We start from the raw sequence: 21,712 nt of genomic DNA on the forward strand, positions 1-21,712 counted from the left end.
CTAATTGTTTTTAGACCCATATGCCACAAAACAAGCATACGACCGTGTGGGGACTCAACTCCAGGACACCCACACAGTGACAGCCTCATTACTCAATAACCTAAAGGATTCCCTCCCTGTGAGCTGTGGAGCTGTTCTGATTCATTATCCTCATGTCTCTTTTCTCCTGCTCACAGCCCAAGCAGCAATCCCAGCTTTGTGTGGTAGCGGAGTGCTGCATTATGCGAAATGTGATTCACACAGACTGAGGCATGCTCACCATGGCTCATATTATTTTGCACAGAGCGCCTCAAGCCTTGGAGCCGCCTACTGTGGCTGGTGTGTCCACCCACCCCCCCACCCCCACCCCCACACACACACACAATCAGGGGCTTTGACCTTTAATGCTTTTCAGTGCTCTAACAACTGTAGCTGTCAAAGTGTCCGAGACAGATATAGGACCTTAAGCCCTCTGTCTGTTTGTTTCCAGGGGGAATGTTAAGTGAGGGGGACATAGTGTTTCATGTCCTGTCATTGAATAAACTGCTTTGTTGCACCCGACAAAAGTGCAAGGTCCGAATCACCTCATAAAACCCCAAATGCTTTAAAGCCTTCTGGCCTTGTTCCTGCACACAGATTAGACTAGTCCTGGACTAAAAAGCATGCTGTGGAGATTCTTCATTGAATTAGCTTTTTAGTCCAGAACTAGGTTTAGTGCCTAATCTGTATTTGTCTGCGAAACCGGTCCTTTTCATTTAATTGAAATCTGTCTTTGCTAGTTTACAGTTTGACTGGTGTTGTTCACATTGACATTGCTTAATTCATGCATATTTCTTGGGTATTCTACAGCTATATGAGTGCAAATGAAAGCTCATCAAATTAGACACGTTTGAGTTGTCTCTGAAGGATCTGCCCTGCCTCTTTTCAAAGACCTCAGTCCTGAGAATGGGATGATGACGGTTAGATAGCAAATGTTCTTAAACCAACCAGACAAACGAGCTTCTGCAGCTGAGCATGGAGTTATGTAAGGGGAATAGCCAGTGGCGTACCCTCCCTGAGACCAGATGAACTTGTAAAAGCAGCCTTCTGACTAGCCTAAATGGTCTCATCTTCCTTAGTTTTTTTTCTGCACAGATTTGAAGTCATCTGTTCAGATGGAGGTATACACATCGTTCCTGTTCCTCATCAATAGACACTGTTGGTAATTAGTTAGTGATAGACGTATGGGTTTCTGTGGACGTGGTCGTTGGGATTTCTCAGAAACACAGACAAACTCCAATTCAATTTTTACACCTACTTCGGAGAGTCCATTTTGTGGCCTTGAATTCCCCTGAGAAATGTGGCAATTTCACATAGTAGCTAGCTACATTTTGAACAGTCGCAGGTGTGAGAAGGTTCCGTTCTCTTGGGTGTTTAGGCAGTGAAGCTTTGTGGTATGTTATTTCACATGCATCCAGAAATATATCTGTTAACTCTGCACCTCCATCTCTGTGTAGTCTACCATTCCACAGTACAGTGCTATCACGGGATGGGAAAAAGTGATATTCTTCTCAGCATTGACGATTAATGACAGACGCTCCAGTGATGACACTCCAGCTTAGTTGAGTCTCTTTTTCAAAAGAACTTTAAGTCCCTGTATTTCAGTGTCGGAAATGATGAGTAATAAATTGCACCGGATTATTTTGTTCCCGCCGCCTGTAATCTTTGTATGGGAAATTGGAGGGATTCAGAAGGAGCTGAGCTGTTCACTCACTCACTCCCCAGTCAATTAGCCAACTGGCACACAGTTTCTTACTGGAGCTCAGCTACCCATATGTTGTACATAAACAATGAATACATTGATTGTGAAACAGCATAGGGTGCCATTTGGGACCCCGATCATTGACTGACTTGCTTTCGGCATAGTAAATAAACCTCTGGGAATAGTGCCTCCTTTGGACTCAACCGTGTTAGTCCATGGAGATTGATTAAGCCTGAAGGGCTCCTATAGCACTTTCCACTAATACTCAGTGACATGTGTGTATGACCTATGCGATCTGCTTTCTTCCTAACTACTCTACCAATGCACCACCCAGACATCCATTTTTAATCACCTATGTGATCTGCTTTCTTCCTAACTACTCTGTACCAATGCCCCCCCATATTCCCTATATAGTTCACCATGGGCCCTAGTTAAAAGTAGTGCACTATATAGGGAATAATGTGCCATTTGGGTCGGAAGCATCTCACCAGTAGGAAAAGGTCACATCCTGCACCAGACATCCTGGAGGAGCAGTGAGGCAGTTTAATGGACACAAGGCAGTGCACTTTGTATTGTTACATGCTTTTATATAATTATTTTTGCTAGATTAGGTAGGCTATCATGCTTGGTTTCAAGTATGATGATTATTTATTGGGCAAGTGAATTAAATGCCACATACATCACTGGCGTTTGTTTTTTAAAAGCAATATTTGTTTTGTAATTAGTTACAGTAGGCTTTGTTTTATGACAAGGTAAGGGATTCACCTTCCCCAGTTTTGCATGTCTGGATAATGTAGGCGTAGTTGTTTTTAATCATATTTTCTCCCCCTTTTATTCTAATTCAATATTTACAAACCAAATCTGATATAATTGAAGATATTTTCAATAACATGCAGTGGAGTGAAAATCCATTGTTTGGTGCTTAGCAGAGGACAACTCTGCCCTCTACAGACGAGCTGTGTTGACTTCACCTTATTTTCTCTGGGCTCAACAGAGTTGATGTTAATTCATTTTCCTACCTAAAACTGATTCCTCTCTGTGTCAGTGGGATCAACAATACAGCTGTGTCTCGTGAGGATCTATGTTTGGTTTAGGCAGCTGACTTTTATCAGTCATAATGAGGCATAAGCAAAAAGCAGTTCACTTCCCTATGGCTTCCTATCATTGCATACAAAAGGTGGTGTATAAAGTTTCAAGAGTTAAGAGAAATGTTCAATATAACCTGTTCCTTGTTTAACAGATTTTCCTAATTTACCGTGGGATCGTCTGTCCTGCTTCGTTCTTCTGAAGTGTCTCTCTTGTCCCCTCTGTGCAGATGTGAAGGGACCACCCACACACCGCTTTTCCTGCGGCCAGTCACCCTACTCCGAGACCAGTATGTGGGAGAGGAAGTACTGTATCCTGACTGATAGCCAGCTCATCCTGCTCAACAAGGAGGAAGAGGTGAGTGAAGTTCCTCCTAATACTACCCCTACGCACACACACACTTTGAGGGACAAAGGAAGGTTTGCATTGTAGGGTGCTCCACCTTGCATCTCTAAAAATCAATCCCGGCTTCTGTGTGTGCAGAAAAAAATATTAATTAAAGATCAGACCTAAATGTCCTATATTTCCCTGGCTGATAATGTTCCTAAGCTACTGTGAAAACTATTACGGTTTCAGTGTACATACTATAGAAAACATTATTTGCTGATGATGCCCTATTTAATAGGGTGAGTGCTATTTGGAATCATTGGGATGCCCCTACCCAAAACCCTAACCCTTAGCTATTTTAAATTTCAACTTCAATGGGGTAGGGATGTCCCAAGGATCCCGGAAAGCACGGACCCTACTAACAGTGCCTCCTGTCTCCCCCTCTGTGTGATTCTCAGATGCCAGGTGAGGTGGTTGATGGTCCTACAGAGTCATCGAAGGGCAGGAGCCTACGTAGGACAGTCAGTGTCCCTTCAGAGGGACAGTTCCCTGAGTTCCAGGCAGAGGGCGCCTCCATGCTAGGTAAGAAACACCACAGACTAGAAAGGAGAGGAGCCTCTGCAGTTACCAATCTGTTACACAATGCACTGACTAATGGGACAGGGAACATTGGCTGTCTCCCACATGGCACCTTATTCTCGTTTTTTTATTTTTTATGTATTATTTATTTATTTGTAATAATGACAATTACAACAATACTGAATGAACACTTATTTTAACTTAATATAGTACTTCAATTTAGCCTCAAATAAATAATGAAACATGTTCAATTTGGTTTAAATAATGCAAAAACAAAGGGTGAGAGAAGAAAGTAAAAGTGCAATATGTCCCATTTAAGAAAGCTAACGTTTAAGTTGATGTTGATGGCATTGATGTTTATGGTTAGGTACACATTGGAGCAACGACAGTCCTTTTTCCCGAATACGCACCGCATCGATTATATGCAACACAGGACACGCTAGATAAACTAGTAATATCATCAACCATGTGTAGTTAACTAGTGATTATGATTGATTGATTGTTTTTTATAAGATAAGTTTAATGCTAGCTAGCAACTTACCTTGGCTTCTTACTGCATTCGCGTAACAGGCAGGCTTCTCGTGGAGTGCAATGTAATCAGGTGGTTAGAGCGTTGGACTAGTTAACTGTAAGGTTGCAAGATTGAATCCCCCGAGCTGAAGATAAAAAAAAAGGTAAAAATCTGTTGTTCTGCCCCTGAACAGGCAGTAAACCCACTGTTCCTAGGCCGTCATTGAAAATAAGAATGTGTTCTTAACTGACTTGCCTAGTTAAATAAAGATTAAATAAAGGTGTAAAAAAAAAAAAATTTGCCAAATTGGTGTCCGATTGTTATGAAAACTTGAAATCGGCCTTCCGATTAATCGGCCGACCTCTAGTTAAGACACCAACAGCTTACAAGACGGTAGGCAATTAAGGTCACAGTTATCAAATCTTAGGACCCTAAAGAGGCTTTTCTACTGACTCTGAAAAACACCAAAAGAAAGATGCCCAGGGTCCCTGCTCACTTGCTTGAATGTGCCTTGGCATGCTGCAAGGATGCATGAGGACTGCAGATGTGCCCAGGGCAATAAATTGAAATGTCCGTACTGTGAGATGCCTAAGACAGCGCTACAGGGAGACAGGATGGACAGCTGATCTACAATGTGATTTTCTGGAGAAGAAAAAAAATCCTCATTTTGTCTGTCATAGTTGAAGTGTACCTATGATGAAAATTACAGGCCTCTCTCATCTTTTTAAGTGGGAGAACTTGCACAATTGGTGGCTGACTAAATACTTTTTTGCCCCACTGTATAAATAAGTGTTTTTTAAAATTTTATTTTACCTTTTATTTAACTAGGCGAACCAATTATTATTTTCAATGAAGGCCTAGGAACAGTGGGTTAACTGCCTTGTTCAGGGGCAGAACGACAGCTTTGTACCTTGTCGGCTCGGGGATTCGATCTTGCAACCTTTCGGTTTACTAGTCCAACGCTCTAACCACTAGGCTACCTGCAGTATTCTCTTTTGTTTGAGGACTTCTTGTAGGTTTTTAAATGCATACAGACTCATCTGAATATTACTAACTGGTGCAACAAGAATTAAACTTGTCTACACAATGGCTCAGGACCATAGAGAAACGTTGAAATTCCTGATATGGGTGATGGTGGTGATTTTGATCTCCATCTCCGTATCCCTCCTTGAGTTCGTAATACACACTCTGCGACAAAGGAGTAGTCTGCAAGTATGAAGAACAATATCACAGGCATCGGTGGATTAAAAAGAACTGCAAGCAGCGTCCGTTACATAACCGCGGCAGAGCTTTTTAGAAAATATGACATAGCTGCAGTAGGGTTATTATCAACTGAAATATCTTAATTATCTGATGATGAGTCTGTGGACTGCTGCTGCCCTCTTCCAGCCTGGTCTGTGAGAAACAGCTGTAAGCTCCCAAAGGGAACAAAATGACAAGTTATTAGCATAGGGTAACCTTGCAGTAATAACAGAAAGGACTGACAACTATGTTAAATGTCTTGTATCGGTTTTCCTGAGGGTTTCGTTTCATTTAGGCCGGTTAGTGGAGATGTTCTACTGCTGGCGTCCGTAGGACGGGAGATGTTCTGTGGTGTAGGTGTCTTAGAGAATGTATAGACGGAGACAAAGCACCCAGTGTCTAACCTCTATCCATCCATCTCACATGGTCTGAGTAGCATGACTGACCCCAGTGCCTTGACGTGGGCTTTTCCCAGCCAGGGCATTCACTGAGGGAATCTGCGGGGGTGCAGCTGCTGGCTGGAGGGGTGCTGGGCTGGGGGGTCAGTGGGAATAGGGAAGGGGTCATTGGGCTGGTTGTATTGTGACAGCAGCTGATGGGTAGAGGAATGAGGACTGACATGGGCTGCCTCCCAAATGGCACACTATCCCCTATATAGTGCACTACTTTTGACCAGAGCCCCGGTCAAAAGTATTCAGTATATAAAGGAATAGGGTGCCATTTGAGACACCGGCCCTGTAACTGTGGGAGTTAGTCATTCTCATGACCCTCTTAATGTTCTCTGTCCTGCGCTAAAAATGGGGGAGAGAGGGTTATTTATATGTTAATCTATAGTTTGCTTTGACAAAAGTGCCCCCAATGCTAGGTTTCAGGCCAATGCTGGGATTCTATGAGCATTCAACAATCATTTTGATTGACATGTAAAGCAAACAAAAAAAAAAAAGAGGAGGAAACGTTGAGATTAATAGAATGCCTTCCTTCTTAGATATTGTCCATTATTTCACTTTGTTTACAAAGTATGGTGTTGCGAGAGATAAACGTAATCGAGCTTTATATAATATAAGTATGTGGAGACTCCTTCAAATTAGTGGATTCGTCTATAATTTTTTTCCATTGCTGACAGGTGTATAATATCGAGCACACAGCCATGCAATCGGCATAGAAATACATTGGCTGTAGAATGGCCTGTAATGAAGAGCTCAGTGACTTTTAATGTGACACTGTCATAGGATAACACCTTTCCAACAAGTCAGTTTGTCAAATTTCTGCCCTGCTAGATGTTTCAGTAACCTTTTAAGTGCTGTTATTGTGAAGTGGAAATGTATAGGAGCAACAACGGCTCAGCCGCGACATGATAGGCCACACAACAGGACCGCCGAGTGCTGAAGCACGTAGCACGTAGCGCGTAAAAATCAGTCCTCAGTTGCAGCACTCACTACCGAGTTCCAAACTGCCTCTGGAAGCAACTTCAGCACAACAACTGTTCGTCGGGAGCTTCATGAAATGGGTTTCCATGGCCGAGCAGCCACACACAAGCCTAAGATCAACATGTGCAATGCCAAGCATCGGCTGGAGTGGTGTGAACCTGGCTGCCATTGGACTGAAGCAGTGGAAATGCATTCTCTGGAGTGATGAATCACGCTTCACCATCTGGCAGTTTGATGGTTGAATCTGGGTTTGGCGGATGCCAGGAGAACGCCAACTGTAAAGTTTTGTGGAGGAGGCATAATGGTCTGGGTGGTTTTTCATGGTTCGGGCTAGGCCCCTTAGTTTCAGTGAAGGGACATCTTAACTATACAACATACATTCCAGATGATTCTGTGCTTCCAACTTTGTGGCAGCAGTTTGGGTAAGGACCTTTCCTGTTTCAACATGACAATGCCCCTGTAAACAAAGCAAGGTCCATACAGAAGGGGTTTGTCAAGATCGGTGTGGAAGAACTTGTCTGGCCTGCACAGTCCTTAACTGACCTTAACCCCATTGAACACATTTAGGTTGAATTGGAATGCTGACTGTAAGCCAGGCCTAATTGTCCACCATCAGTGCCCGACCTCACTAATGCTCTTCTGGCTAAATGGAAGCAAGTCCCCACTGTAATGTTCCAACATCTAGTTGAAAGCCTTCCCAGAAGAGTGGAGGCTGTTATAGCAGCATAGGGGGGGACCAACTCCATGTTGATGCCCATGAGTTTGGAATGAGATGTTCGACAAATGGGTACCTTTGGTCATGTAGTATACGGTGCATTTGGAATGTATTCAAAACCCTTAAAGAAAAGGCCATATCTCACAGACACTGACAGAGGAACTCTGTCCAGAAGGCCAGCATCCCGGAGTCGCCTCTTCACTGTTGAGTTTGAGACTGGTGTTTTGCGGGTACTATTTCATGAAACTGCCAGTTGAGAACTTGAAGCGTCTATCTCAAACTAGACACTAATGTACTTGTCCTCTTGCTCAGTTGTGCACCGGGGCCTCCCACTCCTTCTATTCTGGTTAGAGCCAGTTTGCACTGCTCTGTGAAGGGAGAGGTACACAGCATTGTACCAGATCTTTAGTTTCTTGGCAATTTGTTGCATGGATTAGACTTCATTTCTCAGAACGAGAATAGACTGATGAGTTTCAGAAGAAAGTGCTTTGTTTCTGGCCATTTTGAGCCTGTATTCGAACCCACAAATGCTGACACTCCAGATACTCAACTAGTCTAAAGAAGGCCAGTTTTATTGTTGCTTTAATCACAGTTTTCAGATGTGCTAACATAAATGCAAAATGGTTTTCTAATGATCAATTAGCCCTTTAAATTGATAAACTTGGATTAGCTAACACAACGTGCCACTGGAACACAGGAGTGATGGTTGCTGGTAATGGGCCTCTGTTCGCATATGTAGATATTCCATTAAAATAATTCAGTTTCCAGCTACAGTAGTCATTTACAACATTAACAATGTCTCCACTGCATTTCTGATCAATTTGATGTTATTTTAATGGACAAAAAAATTGCTTTTCTTTCAAAAACAAGGACATTTCTAAGTGACCCCAAACTTTTGAACGGTAGTGTATGTAGTGAACAAAAATATAAATGGAACAATTTCTACAGTTTTACTAAGTTACAGTTCATATAAGGAAATCATTCAATTGGTATAAATTCATTAGGCCCTAATCTATGGATTTCACATGGCTGGGAATACAGATATGAATCTGTTGGTCACATAAATAGTAGGAGCATGGCTTTGAAAAACAGTTTTTACCACGACAAATCTCCTTCAGGCTGTTGATTGTGACCTGTGGAATGTTTTCACACACTTCAATGTTCGAATGTTCGATGTTCGGAGTTGCTGGATATTTGCGGGTACTGGAAGACGCTGTCGTGCACCTCGATCCAGAGCATCCTCAATGGGACATTTTCATCTTCCAAGAATTGTGTACAGATCCTTGCGACATGGGGCTGTGCATTAAGAGTGGCATAGCTGCAGTAGGGTTATCATGCTGAAACATGAGGTGATGGCGGCAGATCACTGGCATAACAATGGGCCTCTTGACGCTGTATCTCTGTGCATTCAAATTGCCATGATAAAATGCTATTTCTGTTATCTATAGCTTATGCCTGCCCGTACTATTACCCCACCAGCATCATGGGGCCCTCTGTTCACAACATTGACATCAGAAACCAGCTTGCCCACATGATTACAATAAAAAAGGTTTGCGGTTGTGTGGCCGGTTGATTGTACTGCCAAATTCTCTAAAACGACGTTGGAGACTGCTTATGGTATGAAAATGTTCCCTACAATTTTAGACATCTGTGGCATTGTGTTGTGACAAAATTACACATTTTAGAGTGGCTTTTAATGTCCCCAGCACAAGGTGCACCTGTGTAAAGATCATGCTGTTTAATCTGCTTCTTGACATGCCACACCTGTCAGGTGGATGGTTTATCTTAGCAAAGGAGAAACGCTAACTGACAGGGATATTAACAAATTTGTGTACAAAATTGGAGAGAAGGAAGTTTTTTGTGTGTATGTAATATTTCTGGGGTCATTTTTTTTCAGCTCATGAAACATGGGACCAACAATTTACTTGTTGTGTTTATATTTTGGTTCAATGTGTGTGTATATGTAATATATACAGTTCCTTCAGAAAGTATTCAGACCCCTTGACTTTTTCCACATTTTATGTTACAGCCTTATTCTAAAATTTATTAAATCATTTTTTTACCTCATCAATCTACACACAAAACCCCACAATGACAGCGCAAAAACAGCTTTTTAGAAATGTTTGCTAACTGAAATGTTACATTTTATTTAAGTATTACAGCATTGATTTTTCTTTGGTATGACGCTTGGCACACCTGTATTTGGGGAGTTTCTTCCATTCTTCTCTGCAGATCTTCTTAAGCTCTGTCAGGTTGAATGGGGAGCGTTGCTGCACAGCTATTTTCAGGTGTCTGCAGAGATGTTCGATCAGGTTCAAGTCCAGGTCCTGGCAGGGCCACTCAAGGACATCCAGAGACTTGTCCCGAAACCACTCCTGCGTTGTCTTTGCTGTGTGCTTCGGGTCGTTGTCTTGTTGGATGATGAACCTTCGCCCCAGTCTGACATCCTGAGCGCTCTGGAGCAGGTTTTCATTAAGGATCTCTCTGTACGTTGCTCCGCTCATCTTTAACCTCGGTCCTAACTAGTCTCCCAGTCTCTGCCACTGAAAAACATCCCCACAGCATGATGCTGCCACCATCTTGCTTCACCATAGGTATTTATGTCAGTTTTCTTCCAGACGTGACACTTGGCATTCAGGCCAAAGAGTTCAATCTTGGTTTCATCAGACCAAAGAATCTTTTCTCATGGTCTGAGAGTCTTTAGGTGCCTTTTCGCAAATGCCAAGCGGGCTGTCATGTGCCTTTTTACTGAGGAGTGGTTTCCGTCTCGCGAATCTACCATAAAGGCCAGATTGGTGGAGTGCTGCAGAGATGGTTGTCCTTCTGGAAGATCTCCTCAGAGGAACTCTAGACCTCTGTCAGATTGACCATCAGGTTCTTTGTCACCTCCCTGACCAAGGCTCTTCTCCCCTGATTGCTCAGTTTAGCCATTTTAAGAATGATGGAGGCAACCTTCAATGCCCCAGAAAAGTTTTGGTACCCTTCCACAGATCTGTGCCTCGACACATCCCTGTCTCGGAGCTCTACGGACAATTCCTTCGATCTCATGGCTTGGTTTTTGCTCTGACATGCACCGTCAACTGTGGGACCTTATATAGACAGGCATATGCCTTTCCAAATCATGTCAAAACAATTGAATTTACCACAGGTGGACTCCAAGTTGTAGAAACACCTCAAGGATGATCAATGGATGCACCTGATCTCAATTTCGACTCTCGTAGCAAAAGGGCTGAATATTTATTTTTTTATTTGTACTTCATAATGACAAAGCGAAAACAGGTTTTTAGAAACTTTTACAAATGTATTAATGTGTGTAGATTGCTCAGAATTTTTATATATATGTATATATAAATAAATAATCCATTTTAGAATAAGGCTGTAATGTAACAAAATGTGGATAAAGTCTAGGGATCTGAATACTTTTCGAAGGCTGTGTGTGTCTGTCTGTCTTTCTCTGTGTCTGTCTAATTTATCAGACACTTTTCATCTCTTTTTAGATTCCTAGGGACATAGCCTATTTTGTTGTTTAGTTTTTAACAAGAGACTTAATAGGGGTCACATACATTCACACCCTTGAAATACTTTTCCACCATGTTATTCTATTCCGCCACCATTGGCAATGTTTAATGACTAGATTTTGTGACACATGATACTGAATTGCATTGTTAGAGAAAAGTCAGTAACATTGCTGGTACTTCCCTGTGTTAACATCCAAATAATTTACAGGTTTTTAAACACTGCATGAGAAGCATTCTCACCTTTTTGTTGTTTGTGTATATAAGAGTATTTGAATTAAAGCGTTTCCACTTTTTTAAAATATATATTTTATTTATTTTTAGTACTCCACCTATGACCTTGTAGTTACGAGGTTAATAAAGTCAGCATAAACCTTAGGTTGTTGCGTCACGAAGATTACTGATATTTAAAGCATTAAACACAGAGAATCTCACTGCCGATAGACTGCCGATCACAGTGGGAGGCTGTTCCTTCTCTTGCTAAAATGAAATTGGTAGTTACTGTGTGCCAAGCCGGTACGACGAACCTACCATTTCTACTTGTAGAATCGCAATGCTCAGCAGTGGCCAACAACTTGAATTTGAGCCAATCCGAGGTCATGAACCCCCAGGTGGGGGAGCCAACAGAAGTGACAACAGAAAGGGATAAATAGGGCATTTCTCCGTACATCCACGGATGAGCCACAATAAATGAGCTAGTTTTCATGAAACAGCTGCCTGTATTTTCTTCCGAGTTAGTGCAGTGTCCTTAGCTGGCTATCTGGCTACAGTATGTTGTGCTAGCTAACTATATGGTAACATTAGCTAGCTAAACATTTAGCTATGGGCTGGCACTTGCAGTATGGGATTATGTAAAGTGAATAAAAATAAAACATCCTCGTCATCTTGCTCGATAGTTATCTAGCTGTGGCCATCTGGCTAGTATCACCAAGGACTTTCTACAAAATAGCAACATTAGCACAGCTAGCTAGCTAATCTTGGAATAAACAACACACACGGACATGTATTGCCAAGCAACGCTACTGGCACCTTCTGGTTTGGAGTATTTTAACAGGGCTGAGTGGCTGACGACTTCAAGGTCTTTGCTGTGTGATCACAAAATAGATGGACTGCCGACATTGTTCAGGGGTGCCTAAGTACTGTCGGTAGGCAAGCATTTGACAATCCTACCGGTATGTCAAAGCTTTTAAGGCTATGGTGTGTGTGTGTGTGTGTGTGTGTGTGTGTGTGTGTGTGAGTTTACAGAAAATGACTTTTCCAGCTTTTCATGCTGGAATGGAGGCATTTTGACGTGACATTTCGGCAGAGTAATACATTTGTTGACAAGTTTATATCCATTCAATCTACAAAGATCTTGTCATGTGATCCCATCAACTCTCCTGACTGAGAACTTTCAAAATGTGTGCAATCTACCGTGAATAATCTTCTGATCATATGCCGCACACCCCCTTTTTACTGGGGCGACGGAGGGGGCAGAGGGTTTGCTCTGGCAGGGAAGTTCCACACGTCTTGAGAACGGTATGTGGGCTCTCAGATGGAAGGGCTGCTATTGTTGTGCTAATTTCAAAAGACTTATAGAGAACAGAAAGGCTGTGTGGGGTTGACTGGCTTGGGCTCAGGCTTTTCTGCATTCCTGCATGTCTTGAAGGGAGACGAACTAACAGCCAAGGACGAGATAGTAGCCTAAGCGAGCACCAGGATCTTGTGAAATTGCCTGATATATTTTCTGCAGAATGGATTGTAAAACTATGGATTGTAAAACAATTTCTGGATTGTAAAACAATGGAATTCATATGGGGTAGGTTCAAGTTGTTTTAATGTTTTACTTATAATACAAAAAGAGCAATCGTGTAAGAACTCTCGCAGCACTACTCGGGAGGACCCTGTCCAACTTTTCCACGCGCAACTAGTTACTTTTGGCCACTCAACAACACCTACATTCATTTGTTTTGGATGTTCAATCAATTTGTCGGTCAGAAACACTTAGGCTACGCCCCTGATGGTATCTATACTTTGTAAGATGCAATGTTACATCATGTGGCTACAATGTAGAAACATTGTTGTAACTTTAGCGTGTTGACAAACACGTGATATTCTCGTCATGTTATCTGTCAAATTATTTCATTGATCTATTATCCTACACCTAGGTTATTGTTGGTTATCTGACAACCTTAAAGGCCCAAATGCAGCCATGTTTATATCAATATTAAATCATTTCTGCATAACAATTAAAGGAAAACTCCACCCAAAAACGATATTTTGGTGTTTGTTTCATTTGCCCAATTTTCTAGATATGTCACTTTTCAAAATGCCTAAATCTCATCCGTATGATGCATTTTGCATCATATGATGCTGCGTTTTGCAGCTTTTGTTGTTGACCATCTCATTATTTCACTTATTTATTTTATTATTTATTTCTAATCATTATGAATTATATTTGTCAAATAGCAGCCCCATTTGTCAACTCTGTTACAACTCTTTCACTTACATTCTCACCATGGGGGGAAAACAATTCTCTGTCATGACATTTCTGTACTCTGCTCACAGCCAATGTTTATTGTATTTTGTTACCACAGTTGGGCATTTCCACAAGGATGTATTTTCACATTCATAAATCAAATAAAATGTCAATACAGAGAAGTGTCAGTAGGTGCCACAAAGCATTCGTGTGAAAATAGACGGGGCATGGAAACCATTCTTATTATTTTATTTGATTTAACCTTTATTTAACTAGGCAAGTCAGTTAAGAACAAATTCTTATTTACAATGACAGTTCAGAACGACCAGATTTTCACCTTATCAGCACGGGGTTTCGATCCAGCAACCTTTCAGCCCAACACTCTAACCACTAGGCTACCTGCCGCCCCTAAATTTAACAGTGATTACGGATAAAGCCAAGAGCATTGCTGTGTTACTTGGACATCAAACTGGTTCCATGGGTTGATGGGGATTCCTTGAATAGTTGTTGTGTTACAGACTGTTTACATTTGGACAATGGATACATCCCATTGGATGCACCCATTCAAGTGGCAGTGTCAATGGTCCCTGAGGATGGCTTCATAGGATAGATACATGTCAGAACATGTTTTTGGGTCGTAATAATATTTTCAGAAACTTGTAATTTCTGTGTCTGAATACATTCCCTCTAAATATAGTGTTTTGAAGAATAAACGGTGATTCTGTGACACAAAGGCAGTGGCTCACAATAGTGGCACACAGGAGATAAACCACTTATCTTTACCTTAATGGAAGATTTCAGTGTTTTTGTATAAAGCACTTCACACTGTATTAGTACATCTAGGTTTTGACAAACATTGTGCAGGTGTGTTTGTTCTGGTTTATGATTGGACAGGGAATGAACAGATGGTGTGTTTTAATGTTCCACACATTCTTCACACTATTGCCATGTGACATCTTACCATTGATAGACGCTCATTCCTACACCACCATGTCACTTGTGTAACAATGCGTGTTTTATGTAGCAAGTGTTGGTATTGTTTAGCTTTTTCCCCGTTGTGACAAGTTTTGATGACCAGCGCATAGTCTTAGTTTGCACTGTATGGATTATGTAAGAAATGCATTTTTATGGATGCTGCCCCCTGTAATCCTTTCTTAAGTAACCCTATAGACACTATACTTGGATACTATAGTACATAGCTAGGTACGTTGTCATCAACTCCACCTGATTTTAAATCTCTGATATATATTTACATTTTTTTTTATCAGTATCATCCAAACAATATCATGAATGAACACAGTCTACCCATAAGTTGTTGCAATGGCATTTTATCAAATGATGTGTCAATTCCTTCCTCGCTGACTGACTGTCGGTCTTGCCACGACAGCCTTTATCTAGCACAGTATGTCAAGGTCACTACTCAGGGCTGTCTACAGAAGCTGACTGCAGACTGTCTGGTGGGGAACCGTGCTGCCTGCAGACATGGTCCCATTCCAAATGGCACCCTATTCCCTATATAGTGTACTACGTTTGACCAGGGTCCATCCAGATGAATGCATTATATAGGTAATAGGGTGCCATTTGAAACACCTTGCCCCCTGCTGCATCCGTTCCTGAAAATCCAGTTAAACAATTGATTCGGTGCAGGCCTTCTTGAAATCAATATCTTGTTAAAAGATAAGTGCAGGGTTAAAATGCATTGCCTGCCACGCGGGGAAATTAGGCCCACGCTGTAATTATAAGTGATGCTTATTTGGAGATTTCTATCAGAACACCGTTTATACCAGGTAGCCGCGAGCCTAATCATCTGGACCGGTGTTCAAAAAGCTTCTCAGAGTAGGATTGTGGAGTTGGGATTCCCCCGTCCCCGTCCTTTCATTAGACTATAGCCTAAAAGGCAAAAGTGATTTCTAGATTGTCCTTGTTTGCATGTAGAATAGCTGATATGGTAGGCTAGTTGTATGCTGTTTTTACTTCAGCGTGCTCCATCATCTCCAAACGTGATGGGGTAAGAAATCACAATGTAGCGTACGCCTCCATGCTATCGAACATATGGTTTCAATAGATCAAAATATATTTGATGCAACTAAAGGATAAAGATTCAAATGTCTTGAAAACATCATTCTTGTTTGCTACTCCTTTGGTCACTCACCACTTCATTGTGCTTGCGATATCTGAAGTATGGATGGTGATCATCAATAATTCATCTTTCTCAAGCACTTTGGGCTATTATTGAACTTAGCCCAGCCCCAAGTTTTTACTTACCTTGCAACGCCCACACCATTAATGCTACTGCATGATAAGGAGTATGGAAATTATATTCCCTGTGGAAAATTCTGCAGTTTAAGTAACTTTCAGTGTTGGGTAACTTGGGTCACATGCTGCACAATGCACATAGTCAACAATTTAGGATGTCACTAGCTGAGTTATGCAGCTGAATATGTACTAAAGCTCTGAGGTAGAGGACGAGGCACTGCTGCACTGTTCAAACACTGTCACCGGGGATTGCTGATCCACAAATCTGTGTTGTGCTCGTTGTTGTTTTTCATAGTTGAGTCTCCCAACCACTGCAGATTTCTTACCACCGAGTGATTGGACTAATACGAGATTGTTCAAATAACAGCTTTTTAGCAAGGGTCTGGAGTTGTATCTGTGTGGAATGCTGCATAGTAACTTTATAGATGGACATGAACTCAGTCTTCTTTTTGCTGTGCATAAGGAGAAGTCTGGCGCTTGCATTTAAATAGTGGACATTTCAAATTTTCTGATTCTATTTTCAGACAGTGGTGATTCACTGTAGCTTGTGGCAAACATTAAACTAGAGAACACATGGAGCCACTTGCAAATGTTAACTGTAAATGGTCAACAAATTGAAAGGGTGGCCTCTTGTAAGAATCTTTTGTATCTGGATAGATGAAAAGCTGAGTTTCAAACAGCACATTAATTGTTTTTCCTAAAAGCTGCAATTTTAATTTGGGTTTTTATTTCAGGAATAAAACATGTTTCTCTACGTCAGCCAGGAAAGATCTTGTCCAAGGGACAGTTATTTATTTTGATCTGTGCTGTATTATGGTGATATTGTTTACATGCAAACCTCCTATAATGCTTCTTCATCTTGGAACGAGCGGCAAAATACTTTTAAACTAGAGGAGAGCATATCGCCTTTTCAGTTTCAAGCTCTCATAGAGGATCATCTTGTTGACCATTGTGATTGTTTTTAGTGTATTGTATTGTGCTATTGTGTTGTGTGCACACTGACTACTTCCTCTGACCTCTTGCCAGGTCCCCATCTCAAAATCTGCTTCTAACCTCAAGGGCCATCTCCTGCTTAAATTATACTAGAGGGTTAATGGATTTTTGGTTTGGGAACTAAATGAACACCCGAACACCTTATCTACAGTATAATTCTCCTAAATAGCATCTTGCAAGCTTCCGATACCCATCCCCCCCTATGGGTTTCCAATCGCTCGCTCTGGCGCTCTGTCTCTCTCTCTCTCTCTCTGTCCCTCTCTAGGTCTCTCTCTCTTCCTCTCTCTCGCTCTCTTTTCTCTTCCTCTCTTTCATACATGATGAGAAAGCCCCCAGAGTTGTGTCCTACATCAGTCGAGTAAGGCAGCAAGTTATTTTGTAATTAGCCTTAAAGCGTGGCTCTAAATTTGTCCTGTGCGTCCTGTGGTTCCAGCAGTGTGTGAGGTGGGCTGCATTTCAGCTGCAGTAGCTTCACCGGCAGATGCTACGGTACAGAAAGAGCGAAAAAGAGAAGGAGAGGAGAGAGAAAGACTGAAGAGGGAAGTACTTGCAGTTCTGTTTTATTCTGCTAAGAGGAACGATAGAGTGCAGTTACAGAAATTGATTGAATAAATGCGGTAAAATCTCTTCCGCTGCAGGCATGCCAAAAAGGAGAGAGAGAATAATGAAGTGAAGGTTAAGAATTGCTGCCGAGAGAGGGAGAGGGAGAAAGATAGATAGCGGAGTGGGACGAGAGACCGGGGGAAGCATGGAGTGTTAGTTCAGGGAGAAATAGGTGGGATTCCAGACTGCAGGAACAAAACTAATTATTTCAAAAGACAGAGTGATTATCAATGGGATGGCTTCGCAGCACTGCAGAAGATGGACAGTTAAAGGGAAACGACTTTGCCTCATTGGCTGATGGTGATGGTCGGTGTTTAGCCAATCGGGTGCTGACCCTGTCCATCTCCTCCTCAGATGATGGGGAACAGCTGTGACCGAGGTACTGATTCACTCTCCTGTCTTTTTTTTCTTTCTCTAATTAGGGTCTATTGTTTAAAATTAAGTTGATTATTCATGCTTAATTCTCATGTGCGCAGTGCAGAGCACCATCATTAAAAAGCCATTATGTTAGATTGGGAAGTTTCTCTGTGGGTCTGTACTGTATACATGTAAGGCTCCATGTGATGCGTTTGGTAGCATGTCTTTCACAAACACTGAACGTAATATTTGCCTAACTTCTTTGATCATATTTACTTTGTGCTGTTCGTCAGTGTCCATCGTTGATATTATACAGGATGTGCATGACGTTTGATGGGTGTCTCTCTCTTCAAGCCACCCCCAGCCAGAGAGCTCAGTCCTTCTGAATTATGATGCACACAGCGTTTAAGACGGACTGGGCTGCAGACAGGGGGGCCAAGAGGACAGTGTCTGAGAGAGAACTTGACATAGCACTTTGAAAAGTAGCCTTTTTAATAATGCTGACTGCTGCATACTGTCTCACTTGTGCCAAAGTTTAACATGAAGGATAGATTACGGTGAGGCCTAGCTTTAGGGACAACCTGATCGAAACGTGGGATCTGACACGTGTTGCTCTAGTCTGGAGGTTATCTCCCATTATCTGGTCTGCTAAAACTTGTTATTTGACTTCAGATGGTTGTGGCTTGTTCTTTCACAGAGCATTCCTGTTGCACGGGGTCGATCTGCTCAAAAATGGAGCTAAACTTAGCTTCCAATCAATCCTTCTCTGGATATCAGCCAGGGATCTCAATGTGACGGATGGTTTGAGACTTCTGTATTTGGAAGATGTGGCTTGCTTTCTTGCTCTGTGCAACATTGGTAAGGCACTGACAGGCGTTTGTCTTGTATGCAGCTGCAGTAAAATCTGCACTGGCTGTGGAAGTCAAGGGTTGTGTCCCAAATGACACCCTATTCCCTCAAAAGTAGTGCACTACATATGATGCCATTTTGAACGTAACCAGAGACTCGGGTATGAGAAATTAGAGGGTCTTTGTCAGTTGAGGGACTGCTCCAGCCTCCTGCCTCTAACCTCACCTGCCTGGGCACTGCTCCAGGAGGCTTGGCTGAGCTGACACTCCGGTGCCCAGGCTTACTGGGGCCTAGCAGCTGGAGTCCCATGTTGATGGCCCTGCCCTGCCTCTGTAAACTGAGACCACCGGAGGGAAAAATAATTGAGTCCATCCTCATCCTTGACACAGATGGCCATAACCTTACCGTACAGAGAGACTGCATAGTTTGTCAGGACGGACCAGAAATAACTGTCTTCTACAGAGAAACAGATTAATTTTGTCCTGTTGTTTATTCCATCCTGCCTGTTCAACGGGGATTACAGTGAAGCATAATCAGTGACCTTATAGCTGAAACCTCATTGTTAATGATTTACAAACCCCTCTGAATAGCATTCTGAGATGGATTTTTGTTGTTCTATTAATCATTTACATGAGTTCGTGGCATTCATTCAATGCCATAGCTTGTCTCTTGGGGGACCCCAACACAGACTCTTGGTGGCCTGAGGTAATTGCTTGATACAGCCCACCTCTGTCTCTGTCTGTGTGCTCTAGATGTCCTTGTGTACACCCATCACTCTGGCTCCCTCTCCCAAAATGTTGCAGCATCTGTGTTCATAGAACTCAACCTCCACCAGTCCAGGTTTCAAGGCAGCTAGCTGTCTTTACTAATGTCTCTCGTGCTGGGGACTGGTCTAGGTTTAGTGCTGCTGCCCCCAGACAACACATGCCCCTGGAGGTAGCTGTTCCATCACTCCCCTTCCCTCCTGTATCTCATCAATCTCCCCATCTCATATTCCGACCTGTACTTGTTAATATAACTGTTTAAAAAAAAAAAAGTATAATGTCTCTCTCCCTCCCTCTCCCCCGCTCTCTCTCTCTCTGTTGTCCACAGAAGTGTCTGCTGAGAGGTCCCCCAGAAGGCGGAGTATCTCAGGCCTGGGGAGTTCAGAGAAGAACATATCCCTGGACGTACCCAACACATCCCCTTTCAAAGTACCGGTGAGTTCTGTTGTTATGATTCGAAAATGTGTTTATTATCCAAAGTACACCGATGTCCAACAGAAACTTGTCTTTTGCTTTATTCCAACCTCTCCAAGAACAACACACACACACTAGACATTTTAAGTGTCTTTGTACAGTAATTGTTATGTTTGAAGCAATTAGTACACTTTTTGCTGTTGAAGTGTTTTCAATCCATACTTTATATTCCTTTATCTCCTCTTGTTTGAAGCACATGGACAGACAGCAGAGCCAAGCCTGTAGTTGGTTAGGCGTCAACTCCGTTGTTAAAACTCCCCAGAGCTCCAGTGATGGCCATGGGCTTTCAGCTGCTCAGTCAGTGTGTAAAACTCTGTCTTCCTATCCCATCCTAATGGAGACTCCCAGGCTGCATCCCAAATGGCACCCTATTCCGAATATACTGCACTGTTTCTATGGGCCCTGGTCAAAAGTAGTGCACTATGTAGGGTATAGGGTGCCATTTGGGACGCAAACCCAGTCAGCATTGATTGGAGCCATCATACACCAGGGGGTTCAACCTTGTTGTACCACCATGTCTCATACTATACATCTACATTCTGATTCATGTCATTCTGGTCTCCTCCTCAAAGTGAAGCTGTACTTGTCATTATTGTGTTGGGCTAAGGAGGAGGGTTCATCCATAGGATTACCAAAAGAACTACAGTGGGGCAAAAAAGTATTTAGTCAGCCACCAATTGTGCAAGTTCTCCCACTTAAAAAGATGAGAGAGGAATGTAATTTTCATCATAGGTACACTTCAACTATGACAGACAAAATGAGAATTTTTTTTTCTCCAGAAAATCACATTGTAGGATTTTTTATGAATTTATTTGCAAATTATGTTGGAAAATAAGTATTTGGTCAATAACAAAAGTTCATCTCAATACTTTGTTATAAACCCTTTGTTGGCAATGACAGAGGTCAAACGTTTTCTGTAAGTCTTCACAAGGTTTTCACACACTGTTGCTGGTATTTTGGCCCATTCCTCCATGCAGATCTCCTCTAGAGCAGTGATGTTTTGGGGCTGTTGCTGGGCAACACGGACTTTCTACTCCCTCCAAAGATTTTCTATGGGGTTGAGATCTGGCTAGGCCACTCCAGGACCTTGAAATGTTTCTTACGAAGCCACTCCTTCGTTGCCCGGGCGGTGTGTTTGGGATCGTTGTCATGCTGAAAGACCCAGCCACATTTCATCTTCAATGCCCTTGCTGATGGAAGGAGGTTTTCACTCAAAATCTCACGATACATGGCCCCATTCATCCTTTCCTTTACACGGATCAGTCGTCCTGGTCCCTTTACAGAAAAACAGCCCCAAAGCATGATGTTTCCACCCCCATGCTTCACAGTAGGTATGGTGTTCTTTGGATGCAACTCAGCATTCTTTGTCCTCTAAACACGACAAGTTGAGTTTTTACCAAAAAGTTATATTTTGGTTTCATCTGACCATATGACATTCTCCCAATCTTCTTCTGGATCATCCAAATGCTCTCTAGCAAACTTCAGACAGGCCTGGACATGTATTGGCTTAAGCAGGGGGACACGTCTGGCACTGCAGGATTTGAGTCCCTGGCGGCATAGTGTGTTACTGATGGTAGGCTTTTTTACTTTGGTCCCAGCTCTCTGCAGGTCATTCACTAGGTCCCCCCGTGTGGTTCTGGGATTTTTGCTCACCGTTCTTGTGATCATTTTGACCCCACGGGGTGAGAAACTTTTGTTATTGACCAAATACTTATTTTCCACCATAATTTGCAAATAAATTCATTAAAAATCCTACAATGTGATTTTCTGGATTTTTTTCTCTCTCATTTTGTCTGTCATAGTTGAAGTGTACCTATGATGAAAATGACAGGCCTC

General features: G+C 42.2%; 1 protein-coding gene across 10 annotated transcripts in view; it reads left to right on the forward strand.

Moving 5' to 3' along the window:
• The window catches only part of LOC112226961 (ras GTPase-activating protein nGAP), a 94,056-nt gene that overhangs the window by 44,859 nt on the left and 27,485 nt on the right, over positions 1 to 21,712 (forward strand). For 7 of the 10 annotated variants that reach the window (XM_024391673.2, XM_024391674.2, XM_024391677.2 and 4 more), the window contains 3 exons: positions 3,036 to 3,163; positions 3,592 to 3,715; positions 19,731 to 19,837. In XM_024391673.2, coding sequence (XP_024247441.1) covers positions 3,036 to 3,163; positions 3,592 to 3,715; positions 19,731 to 19,837 — 359 coding nt within the window. Of the gene's footprint in view, positions 1 to 3,035; positions 3,164 to 3,591; positions 3,716 to 12,649; positions 12,921 to 17,190; positions 17,812 to 19,730; positions 19,838 to 21,712 lie in introns of those variants that run through there. The other 3 variants (XM_024391670.2, XM_024391679.2, XM_024391678.2) reach the window with 3 other exon arrangements.

Source organism: Oncorhynchus tshawytscha, linkage group LG28 (assembly GCF_018296145.1).
Source record: "Oncorhynchus tshawytscha isolate Ot180627B linkage group LG28, Otsh_v2.0, whole genome shotgun sequence".
NCBI classification, from domain to species: Eukaryota; Metazoa; Chordata; class Actinopteri; order Salmoniformes; family Salmonidae; genus Oncorhynchus; species Oncorhynchus tshawytscha.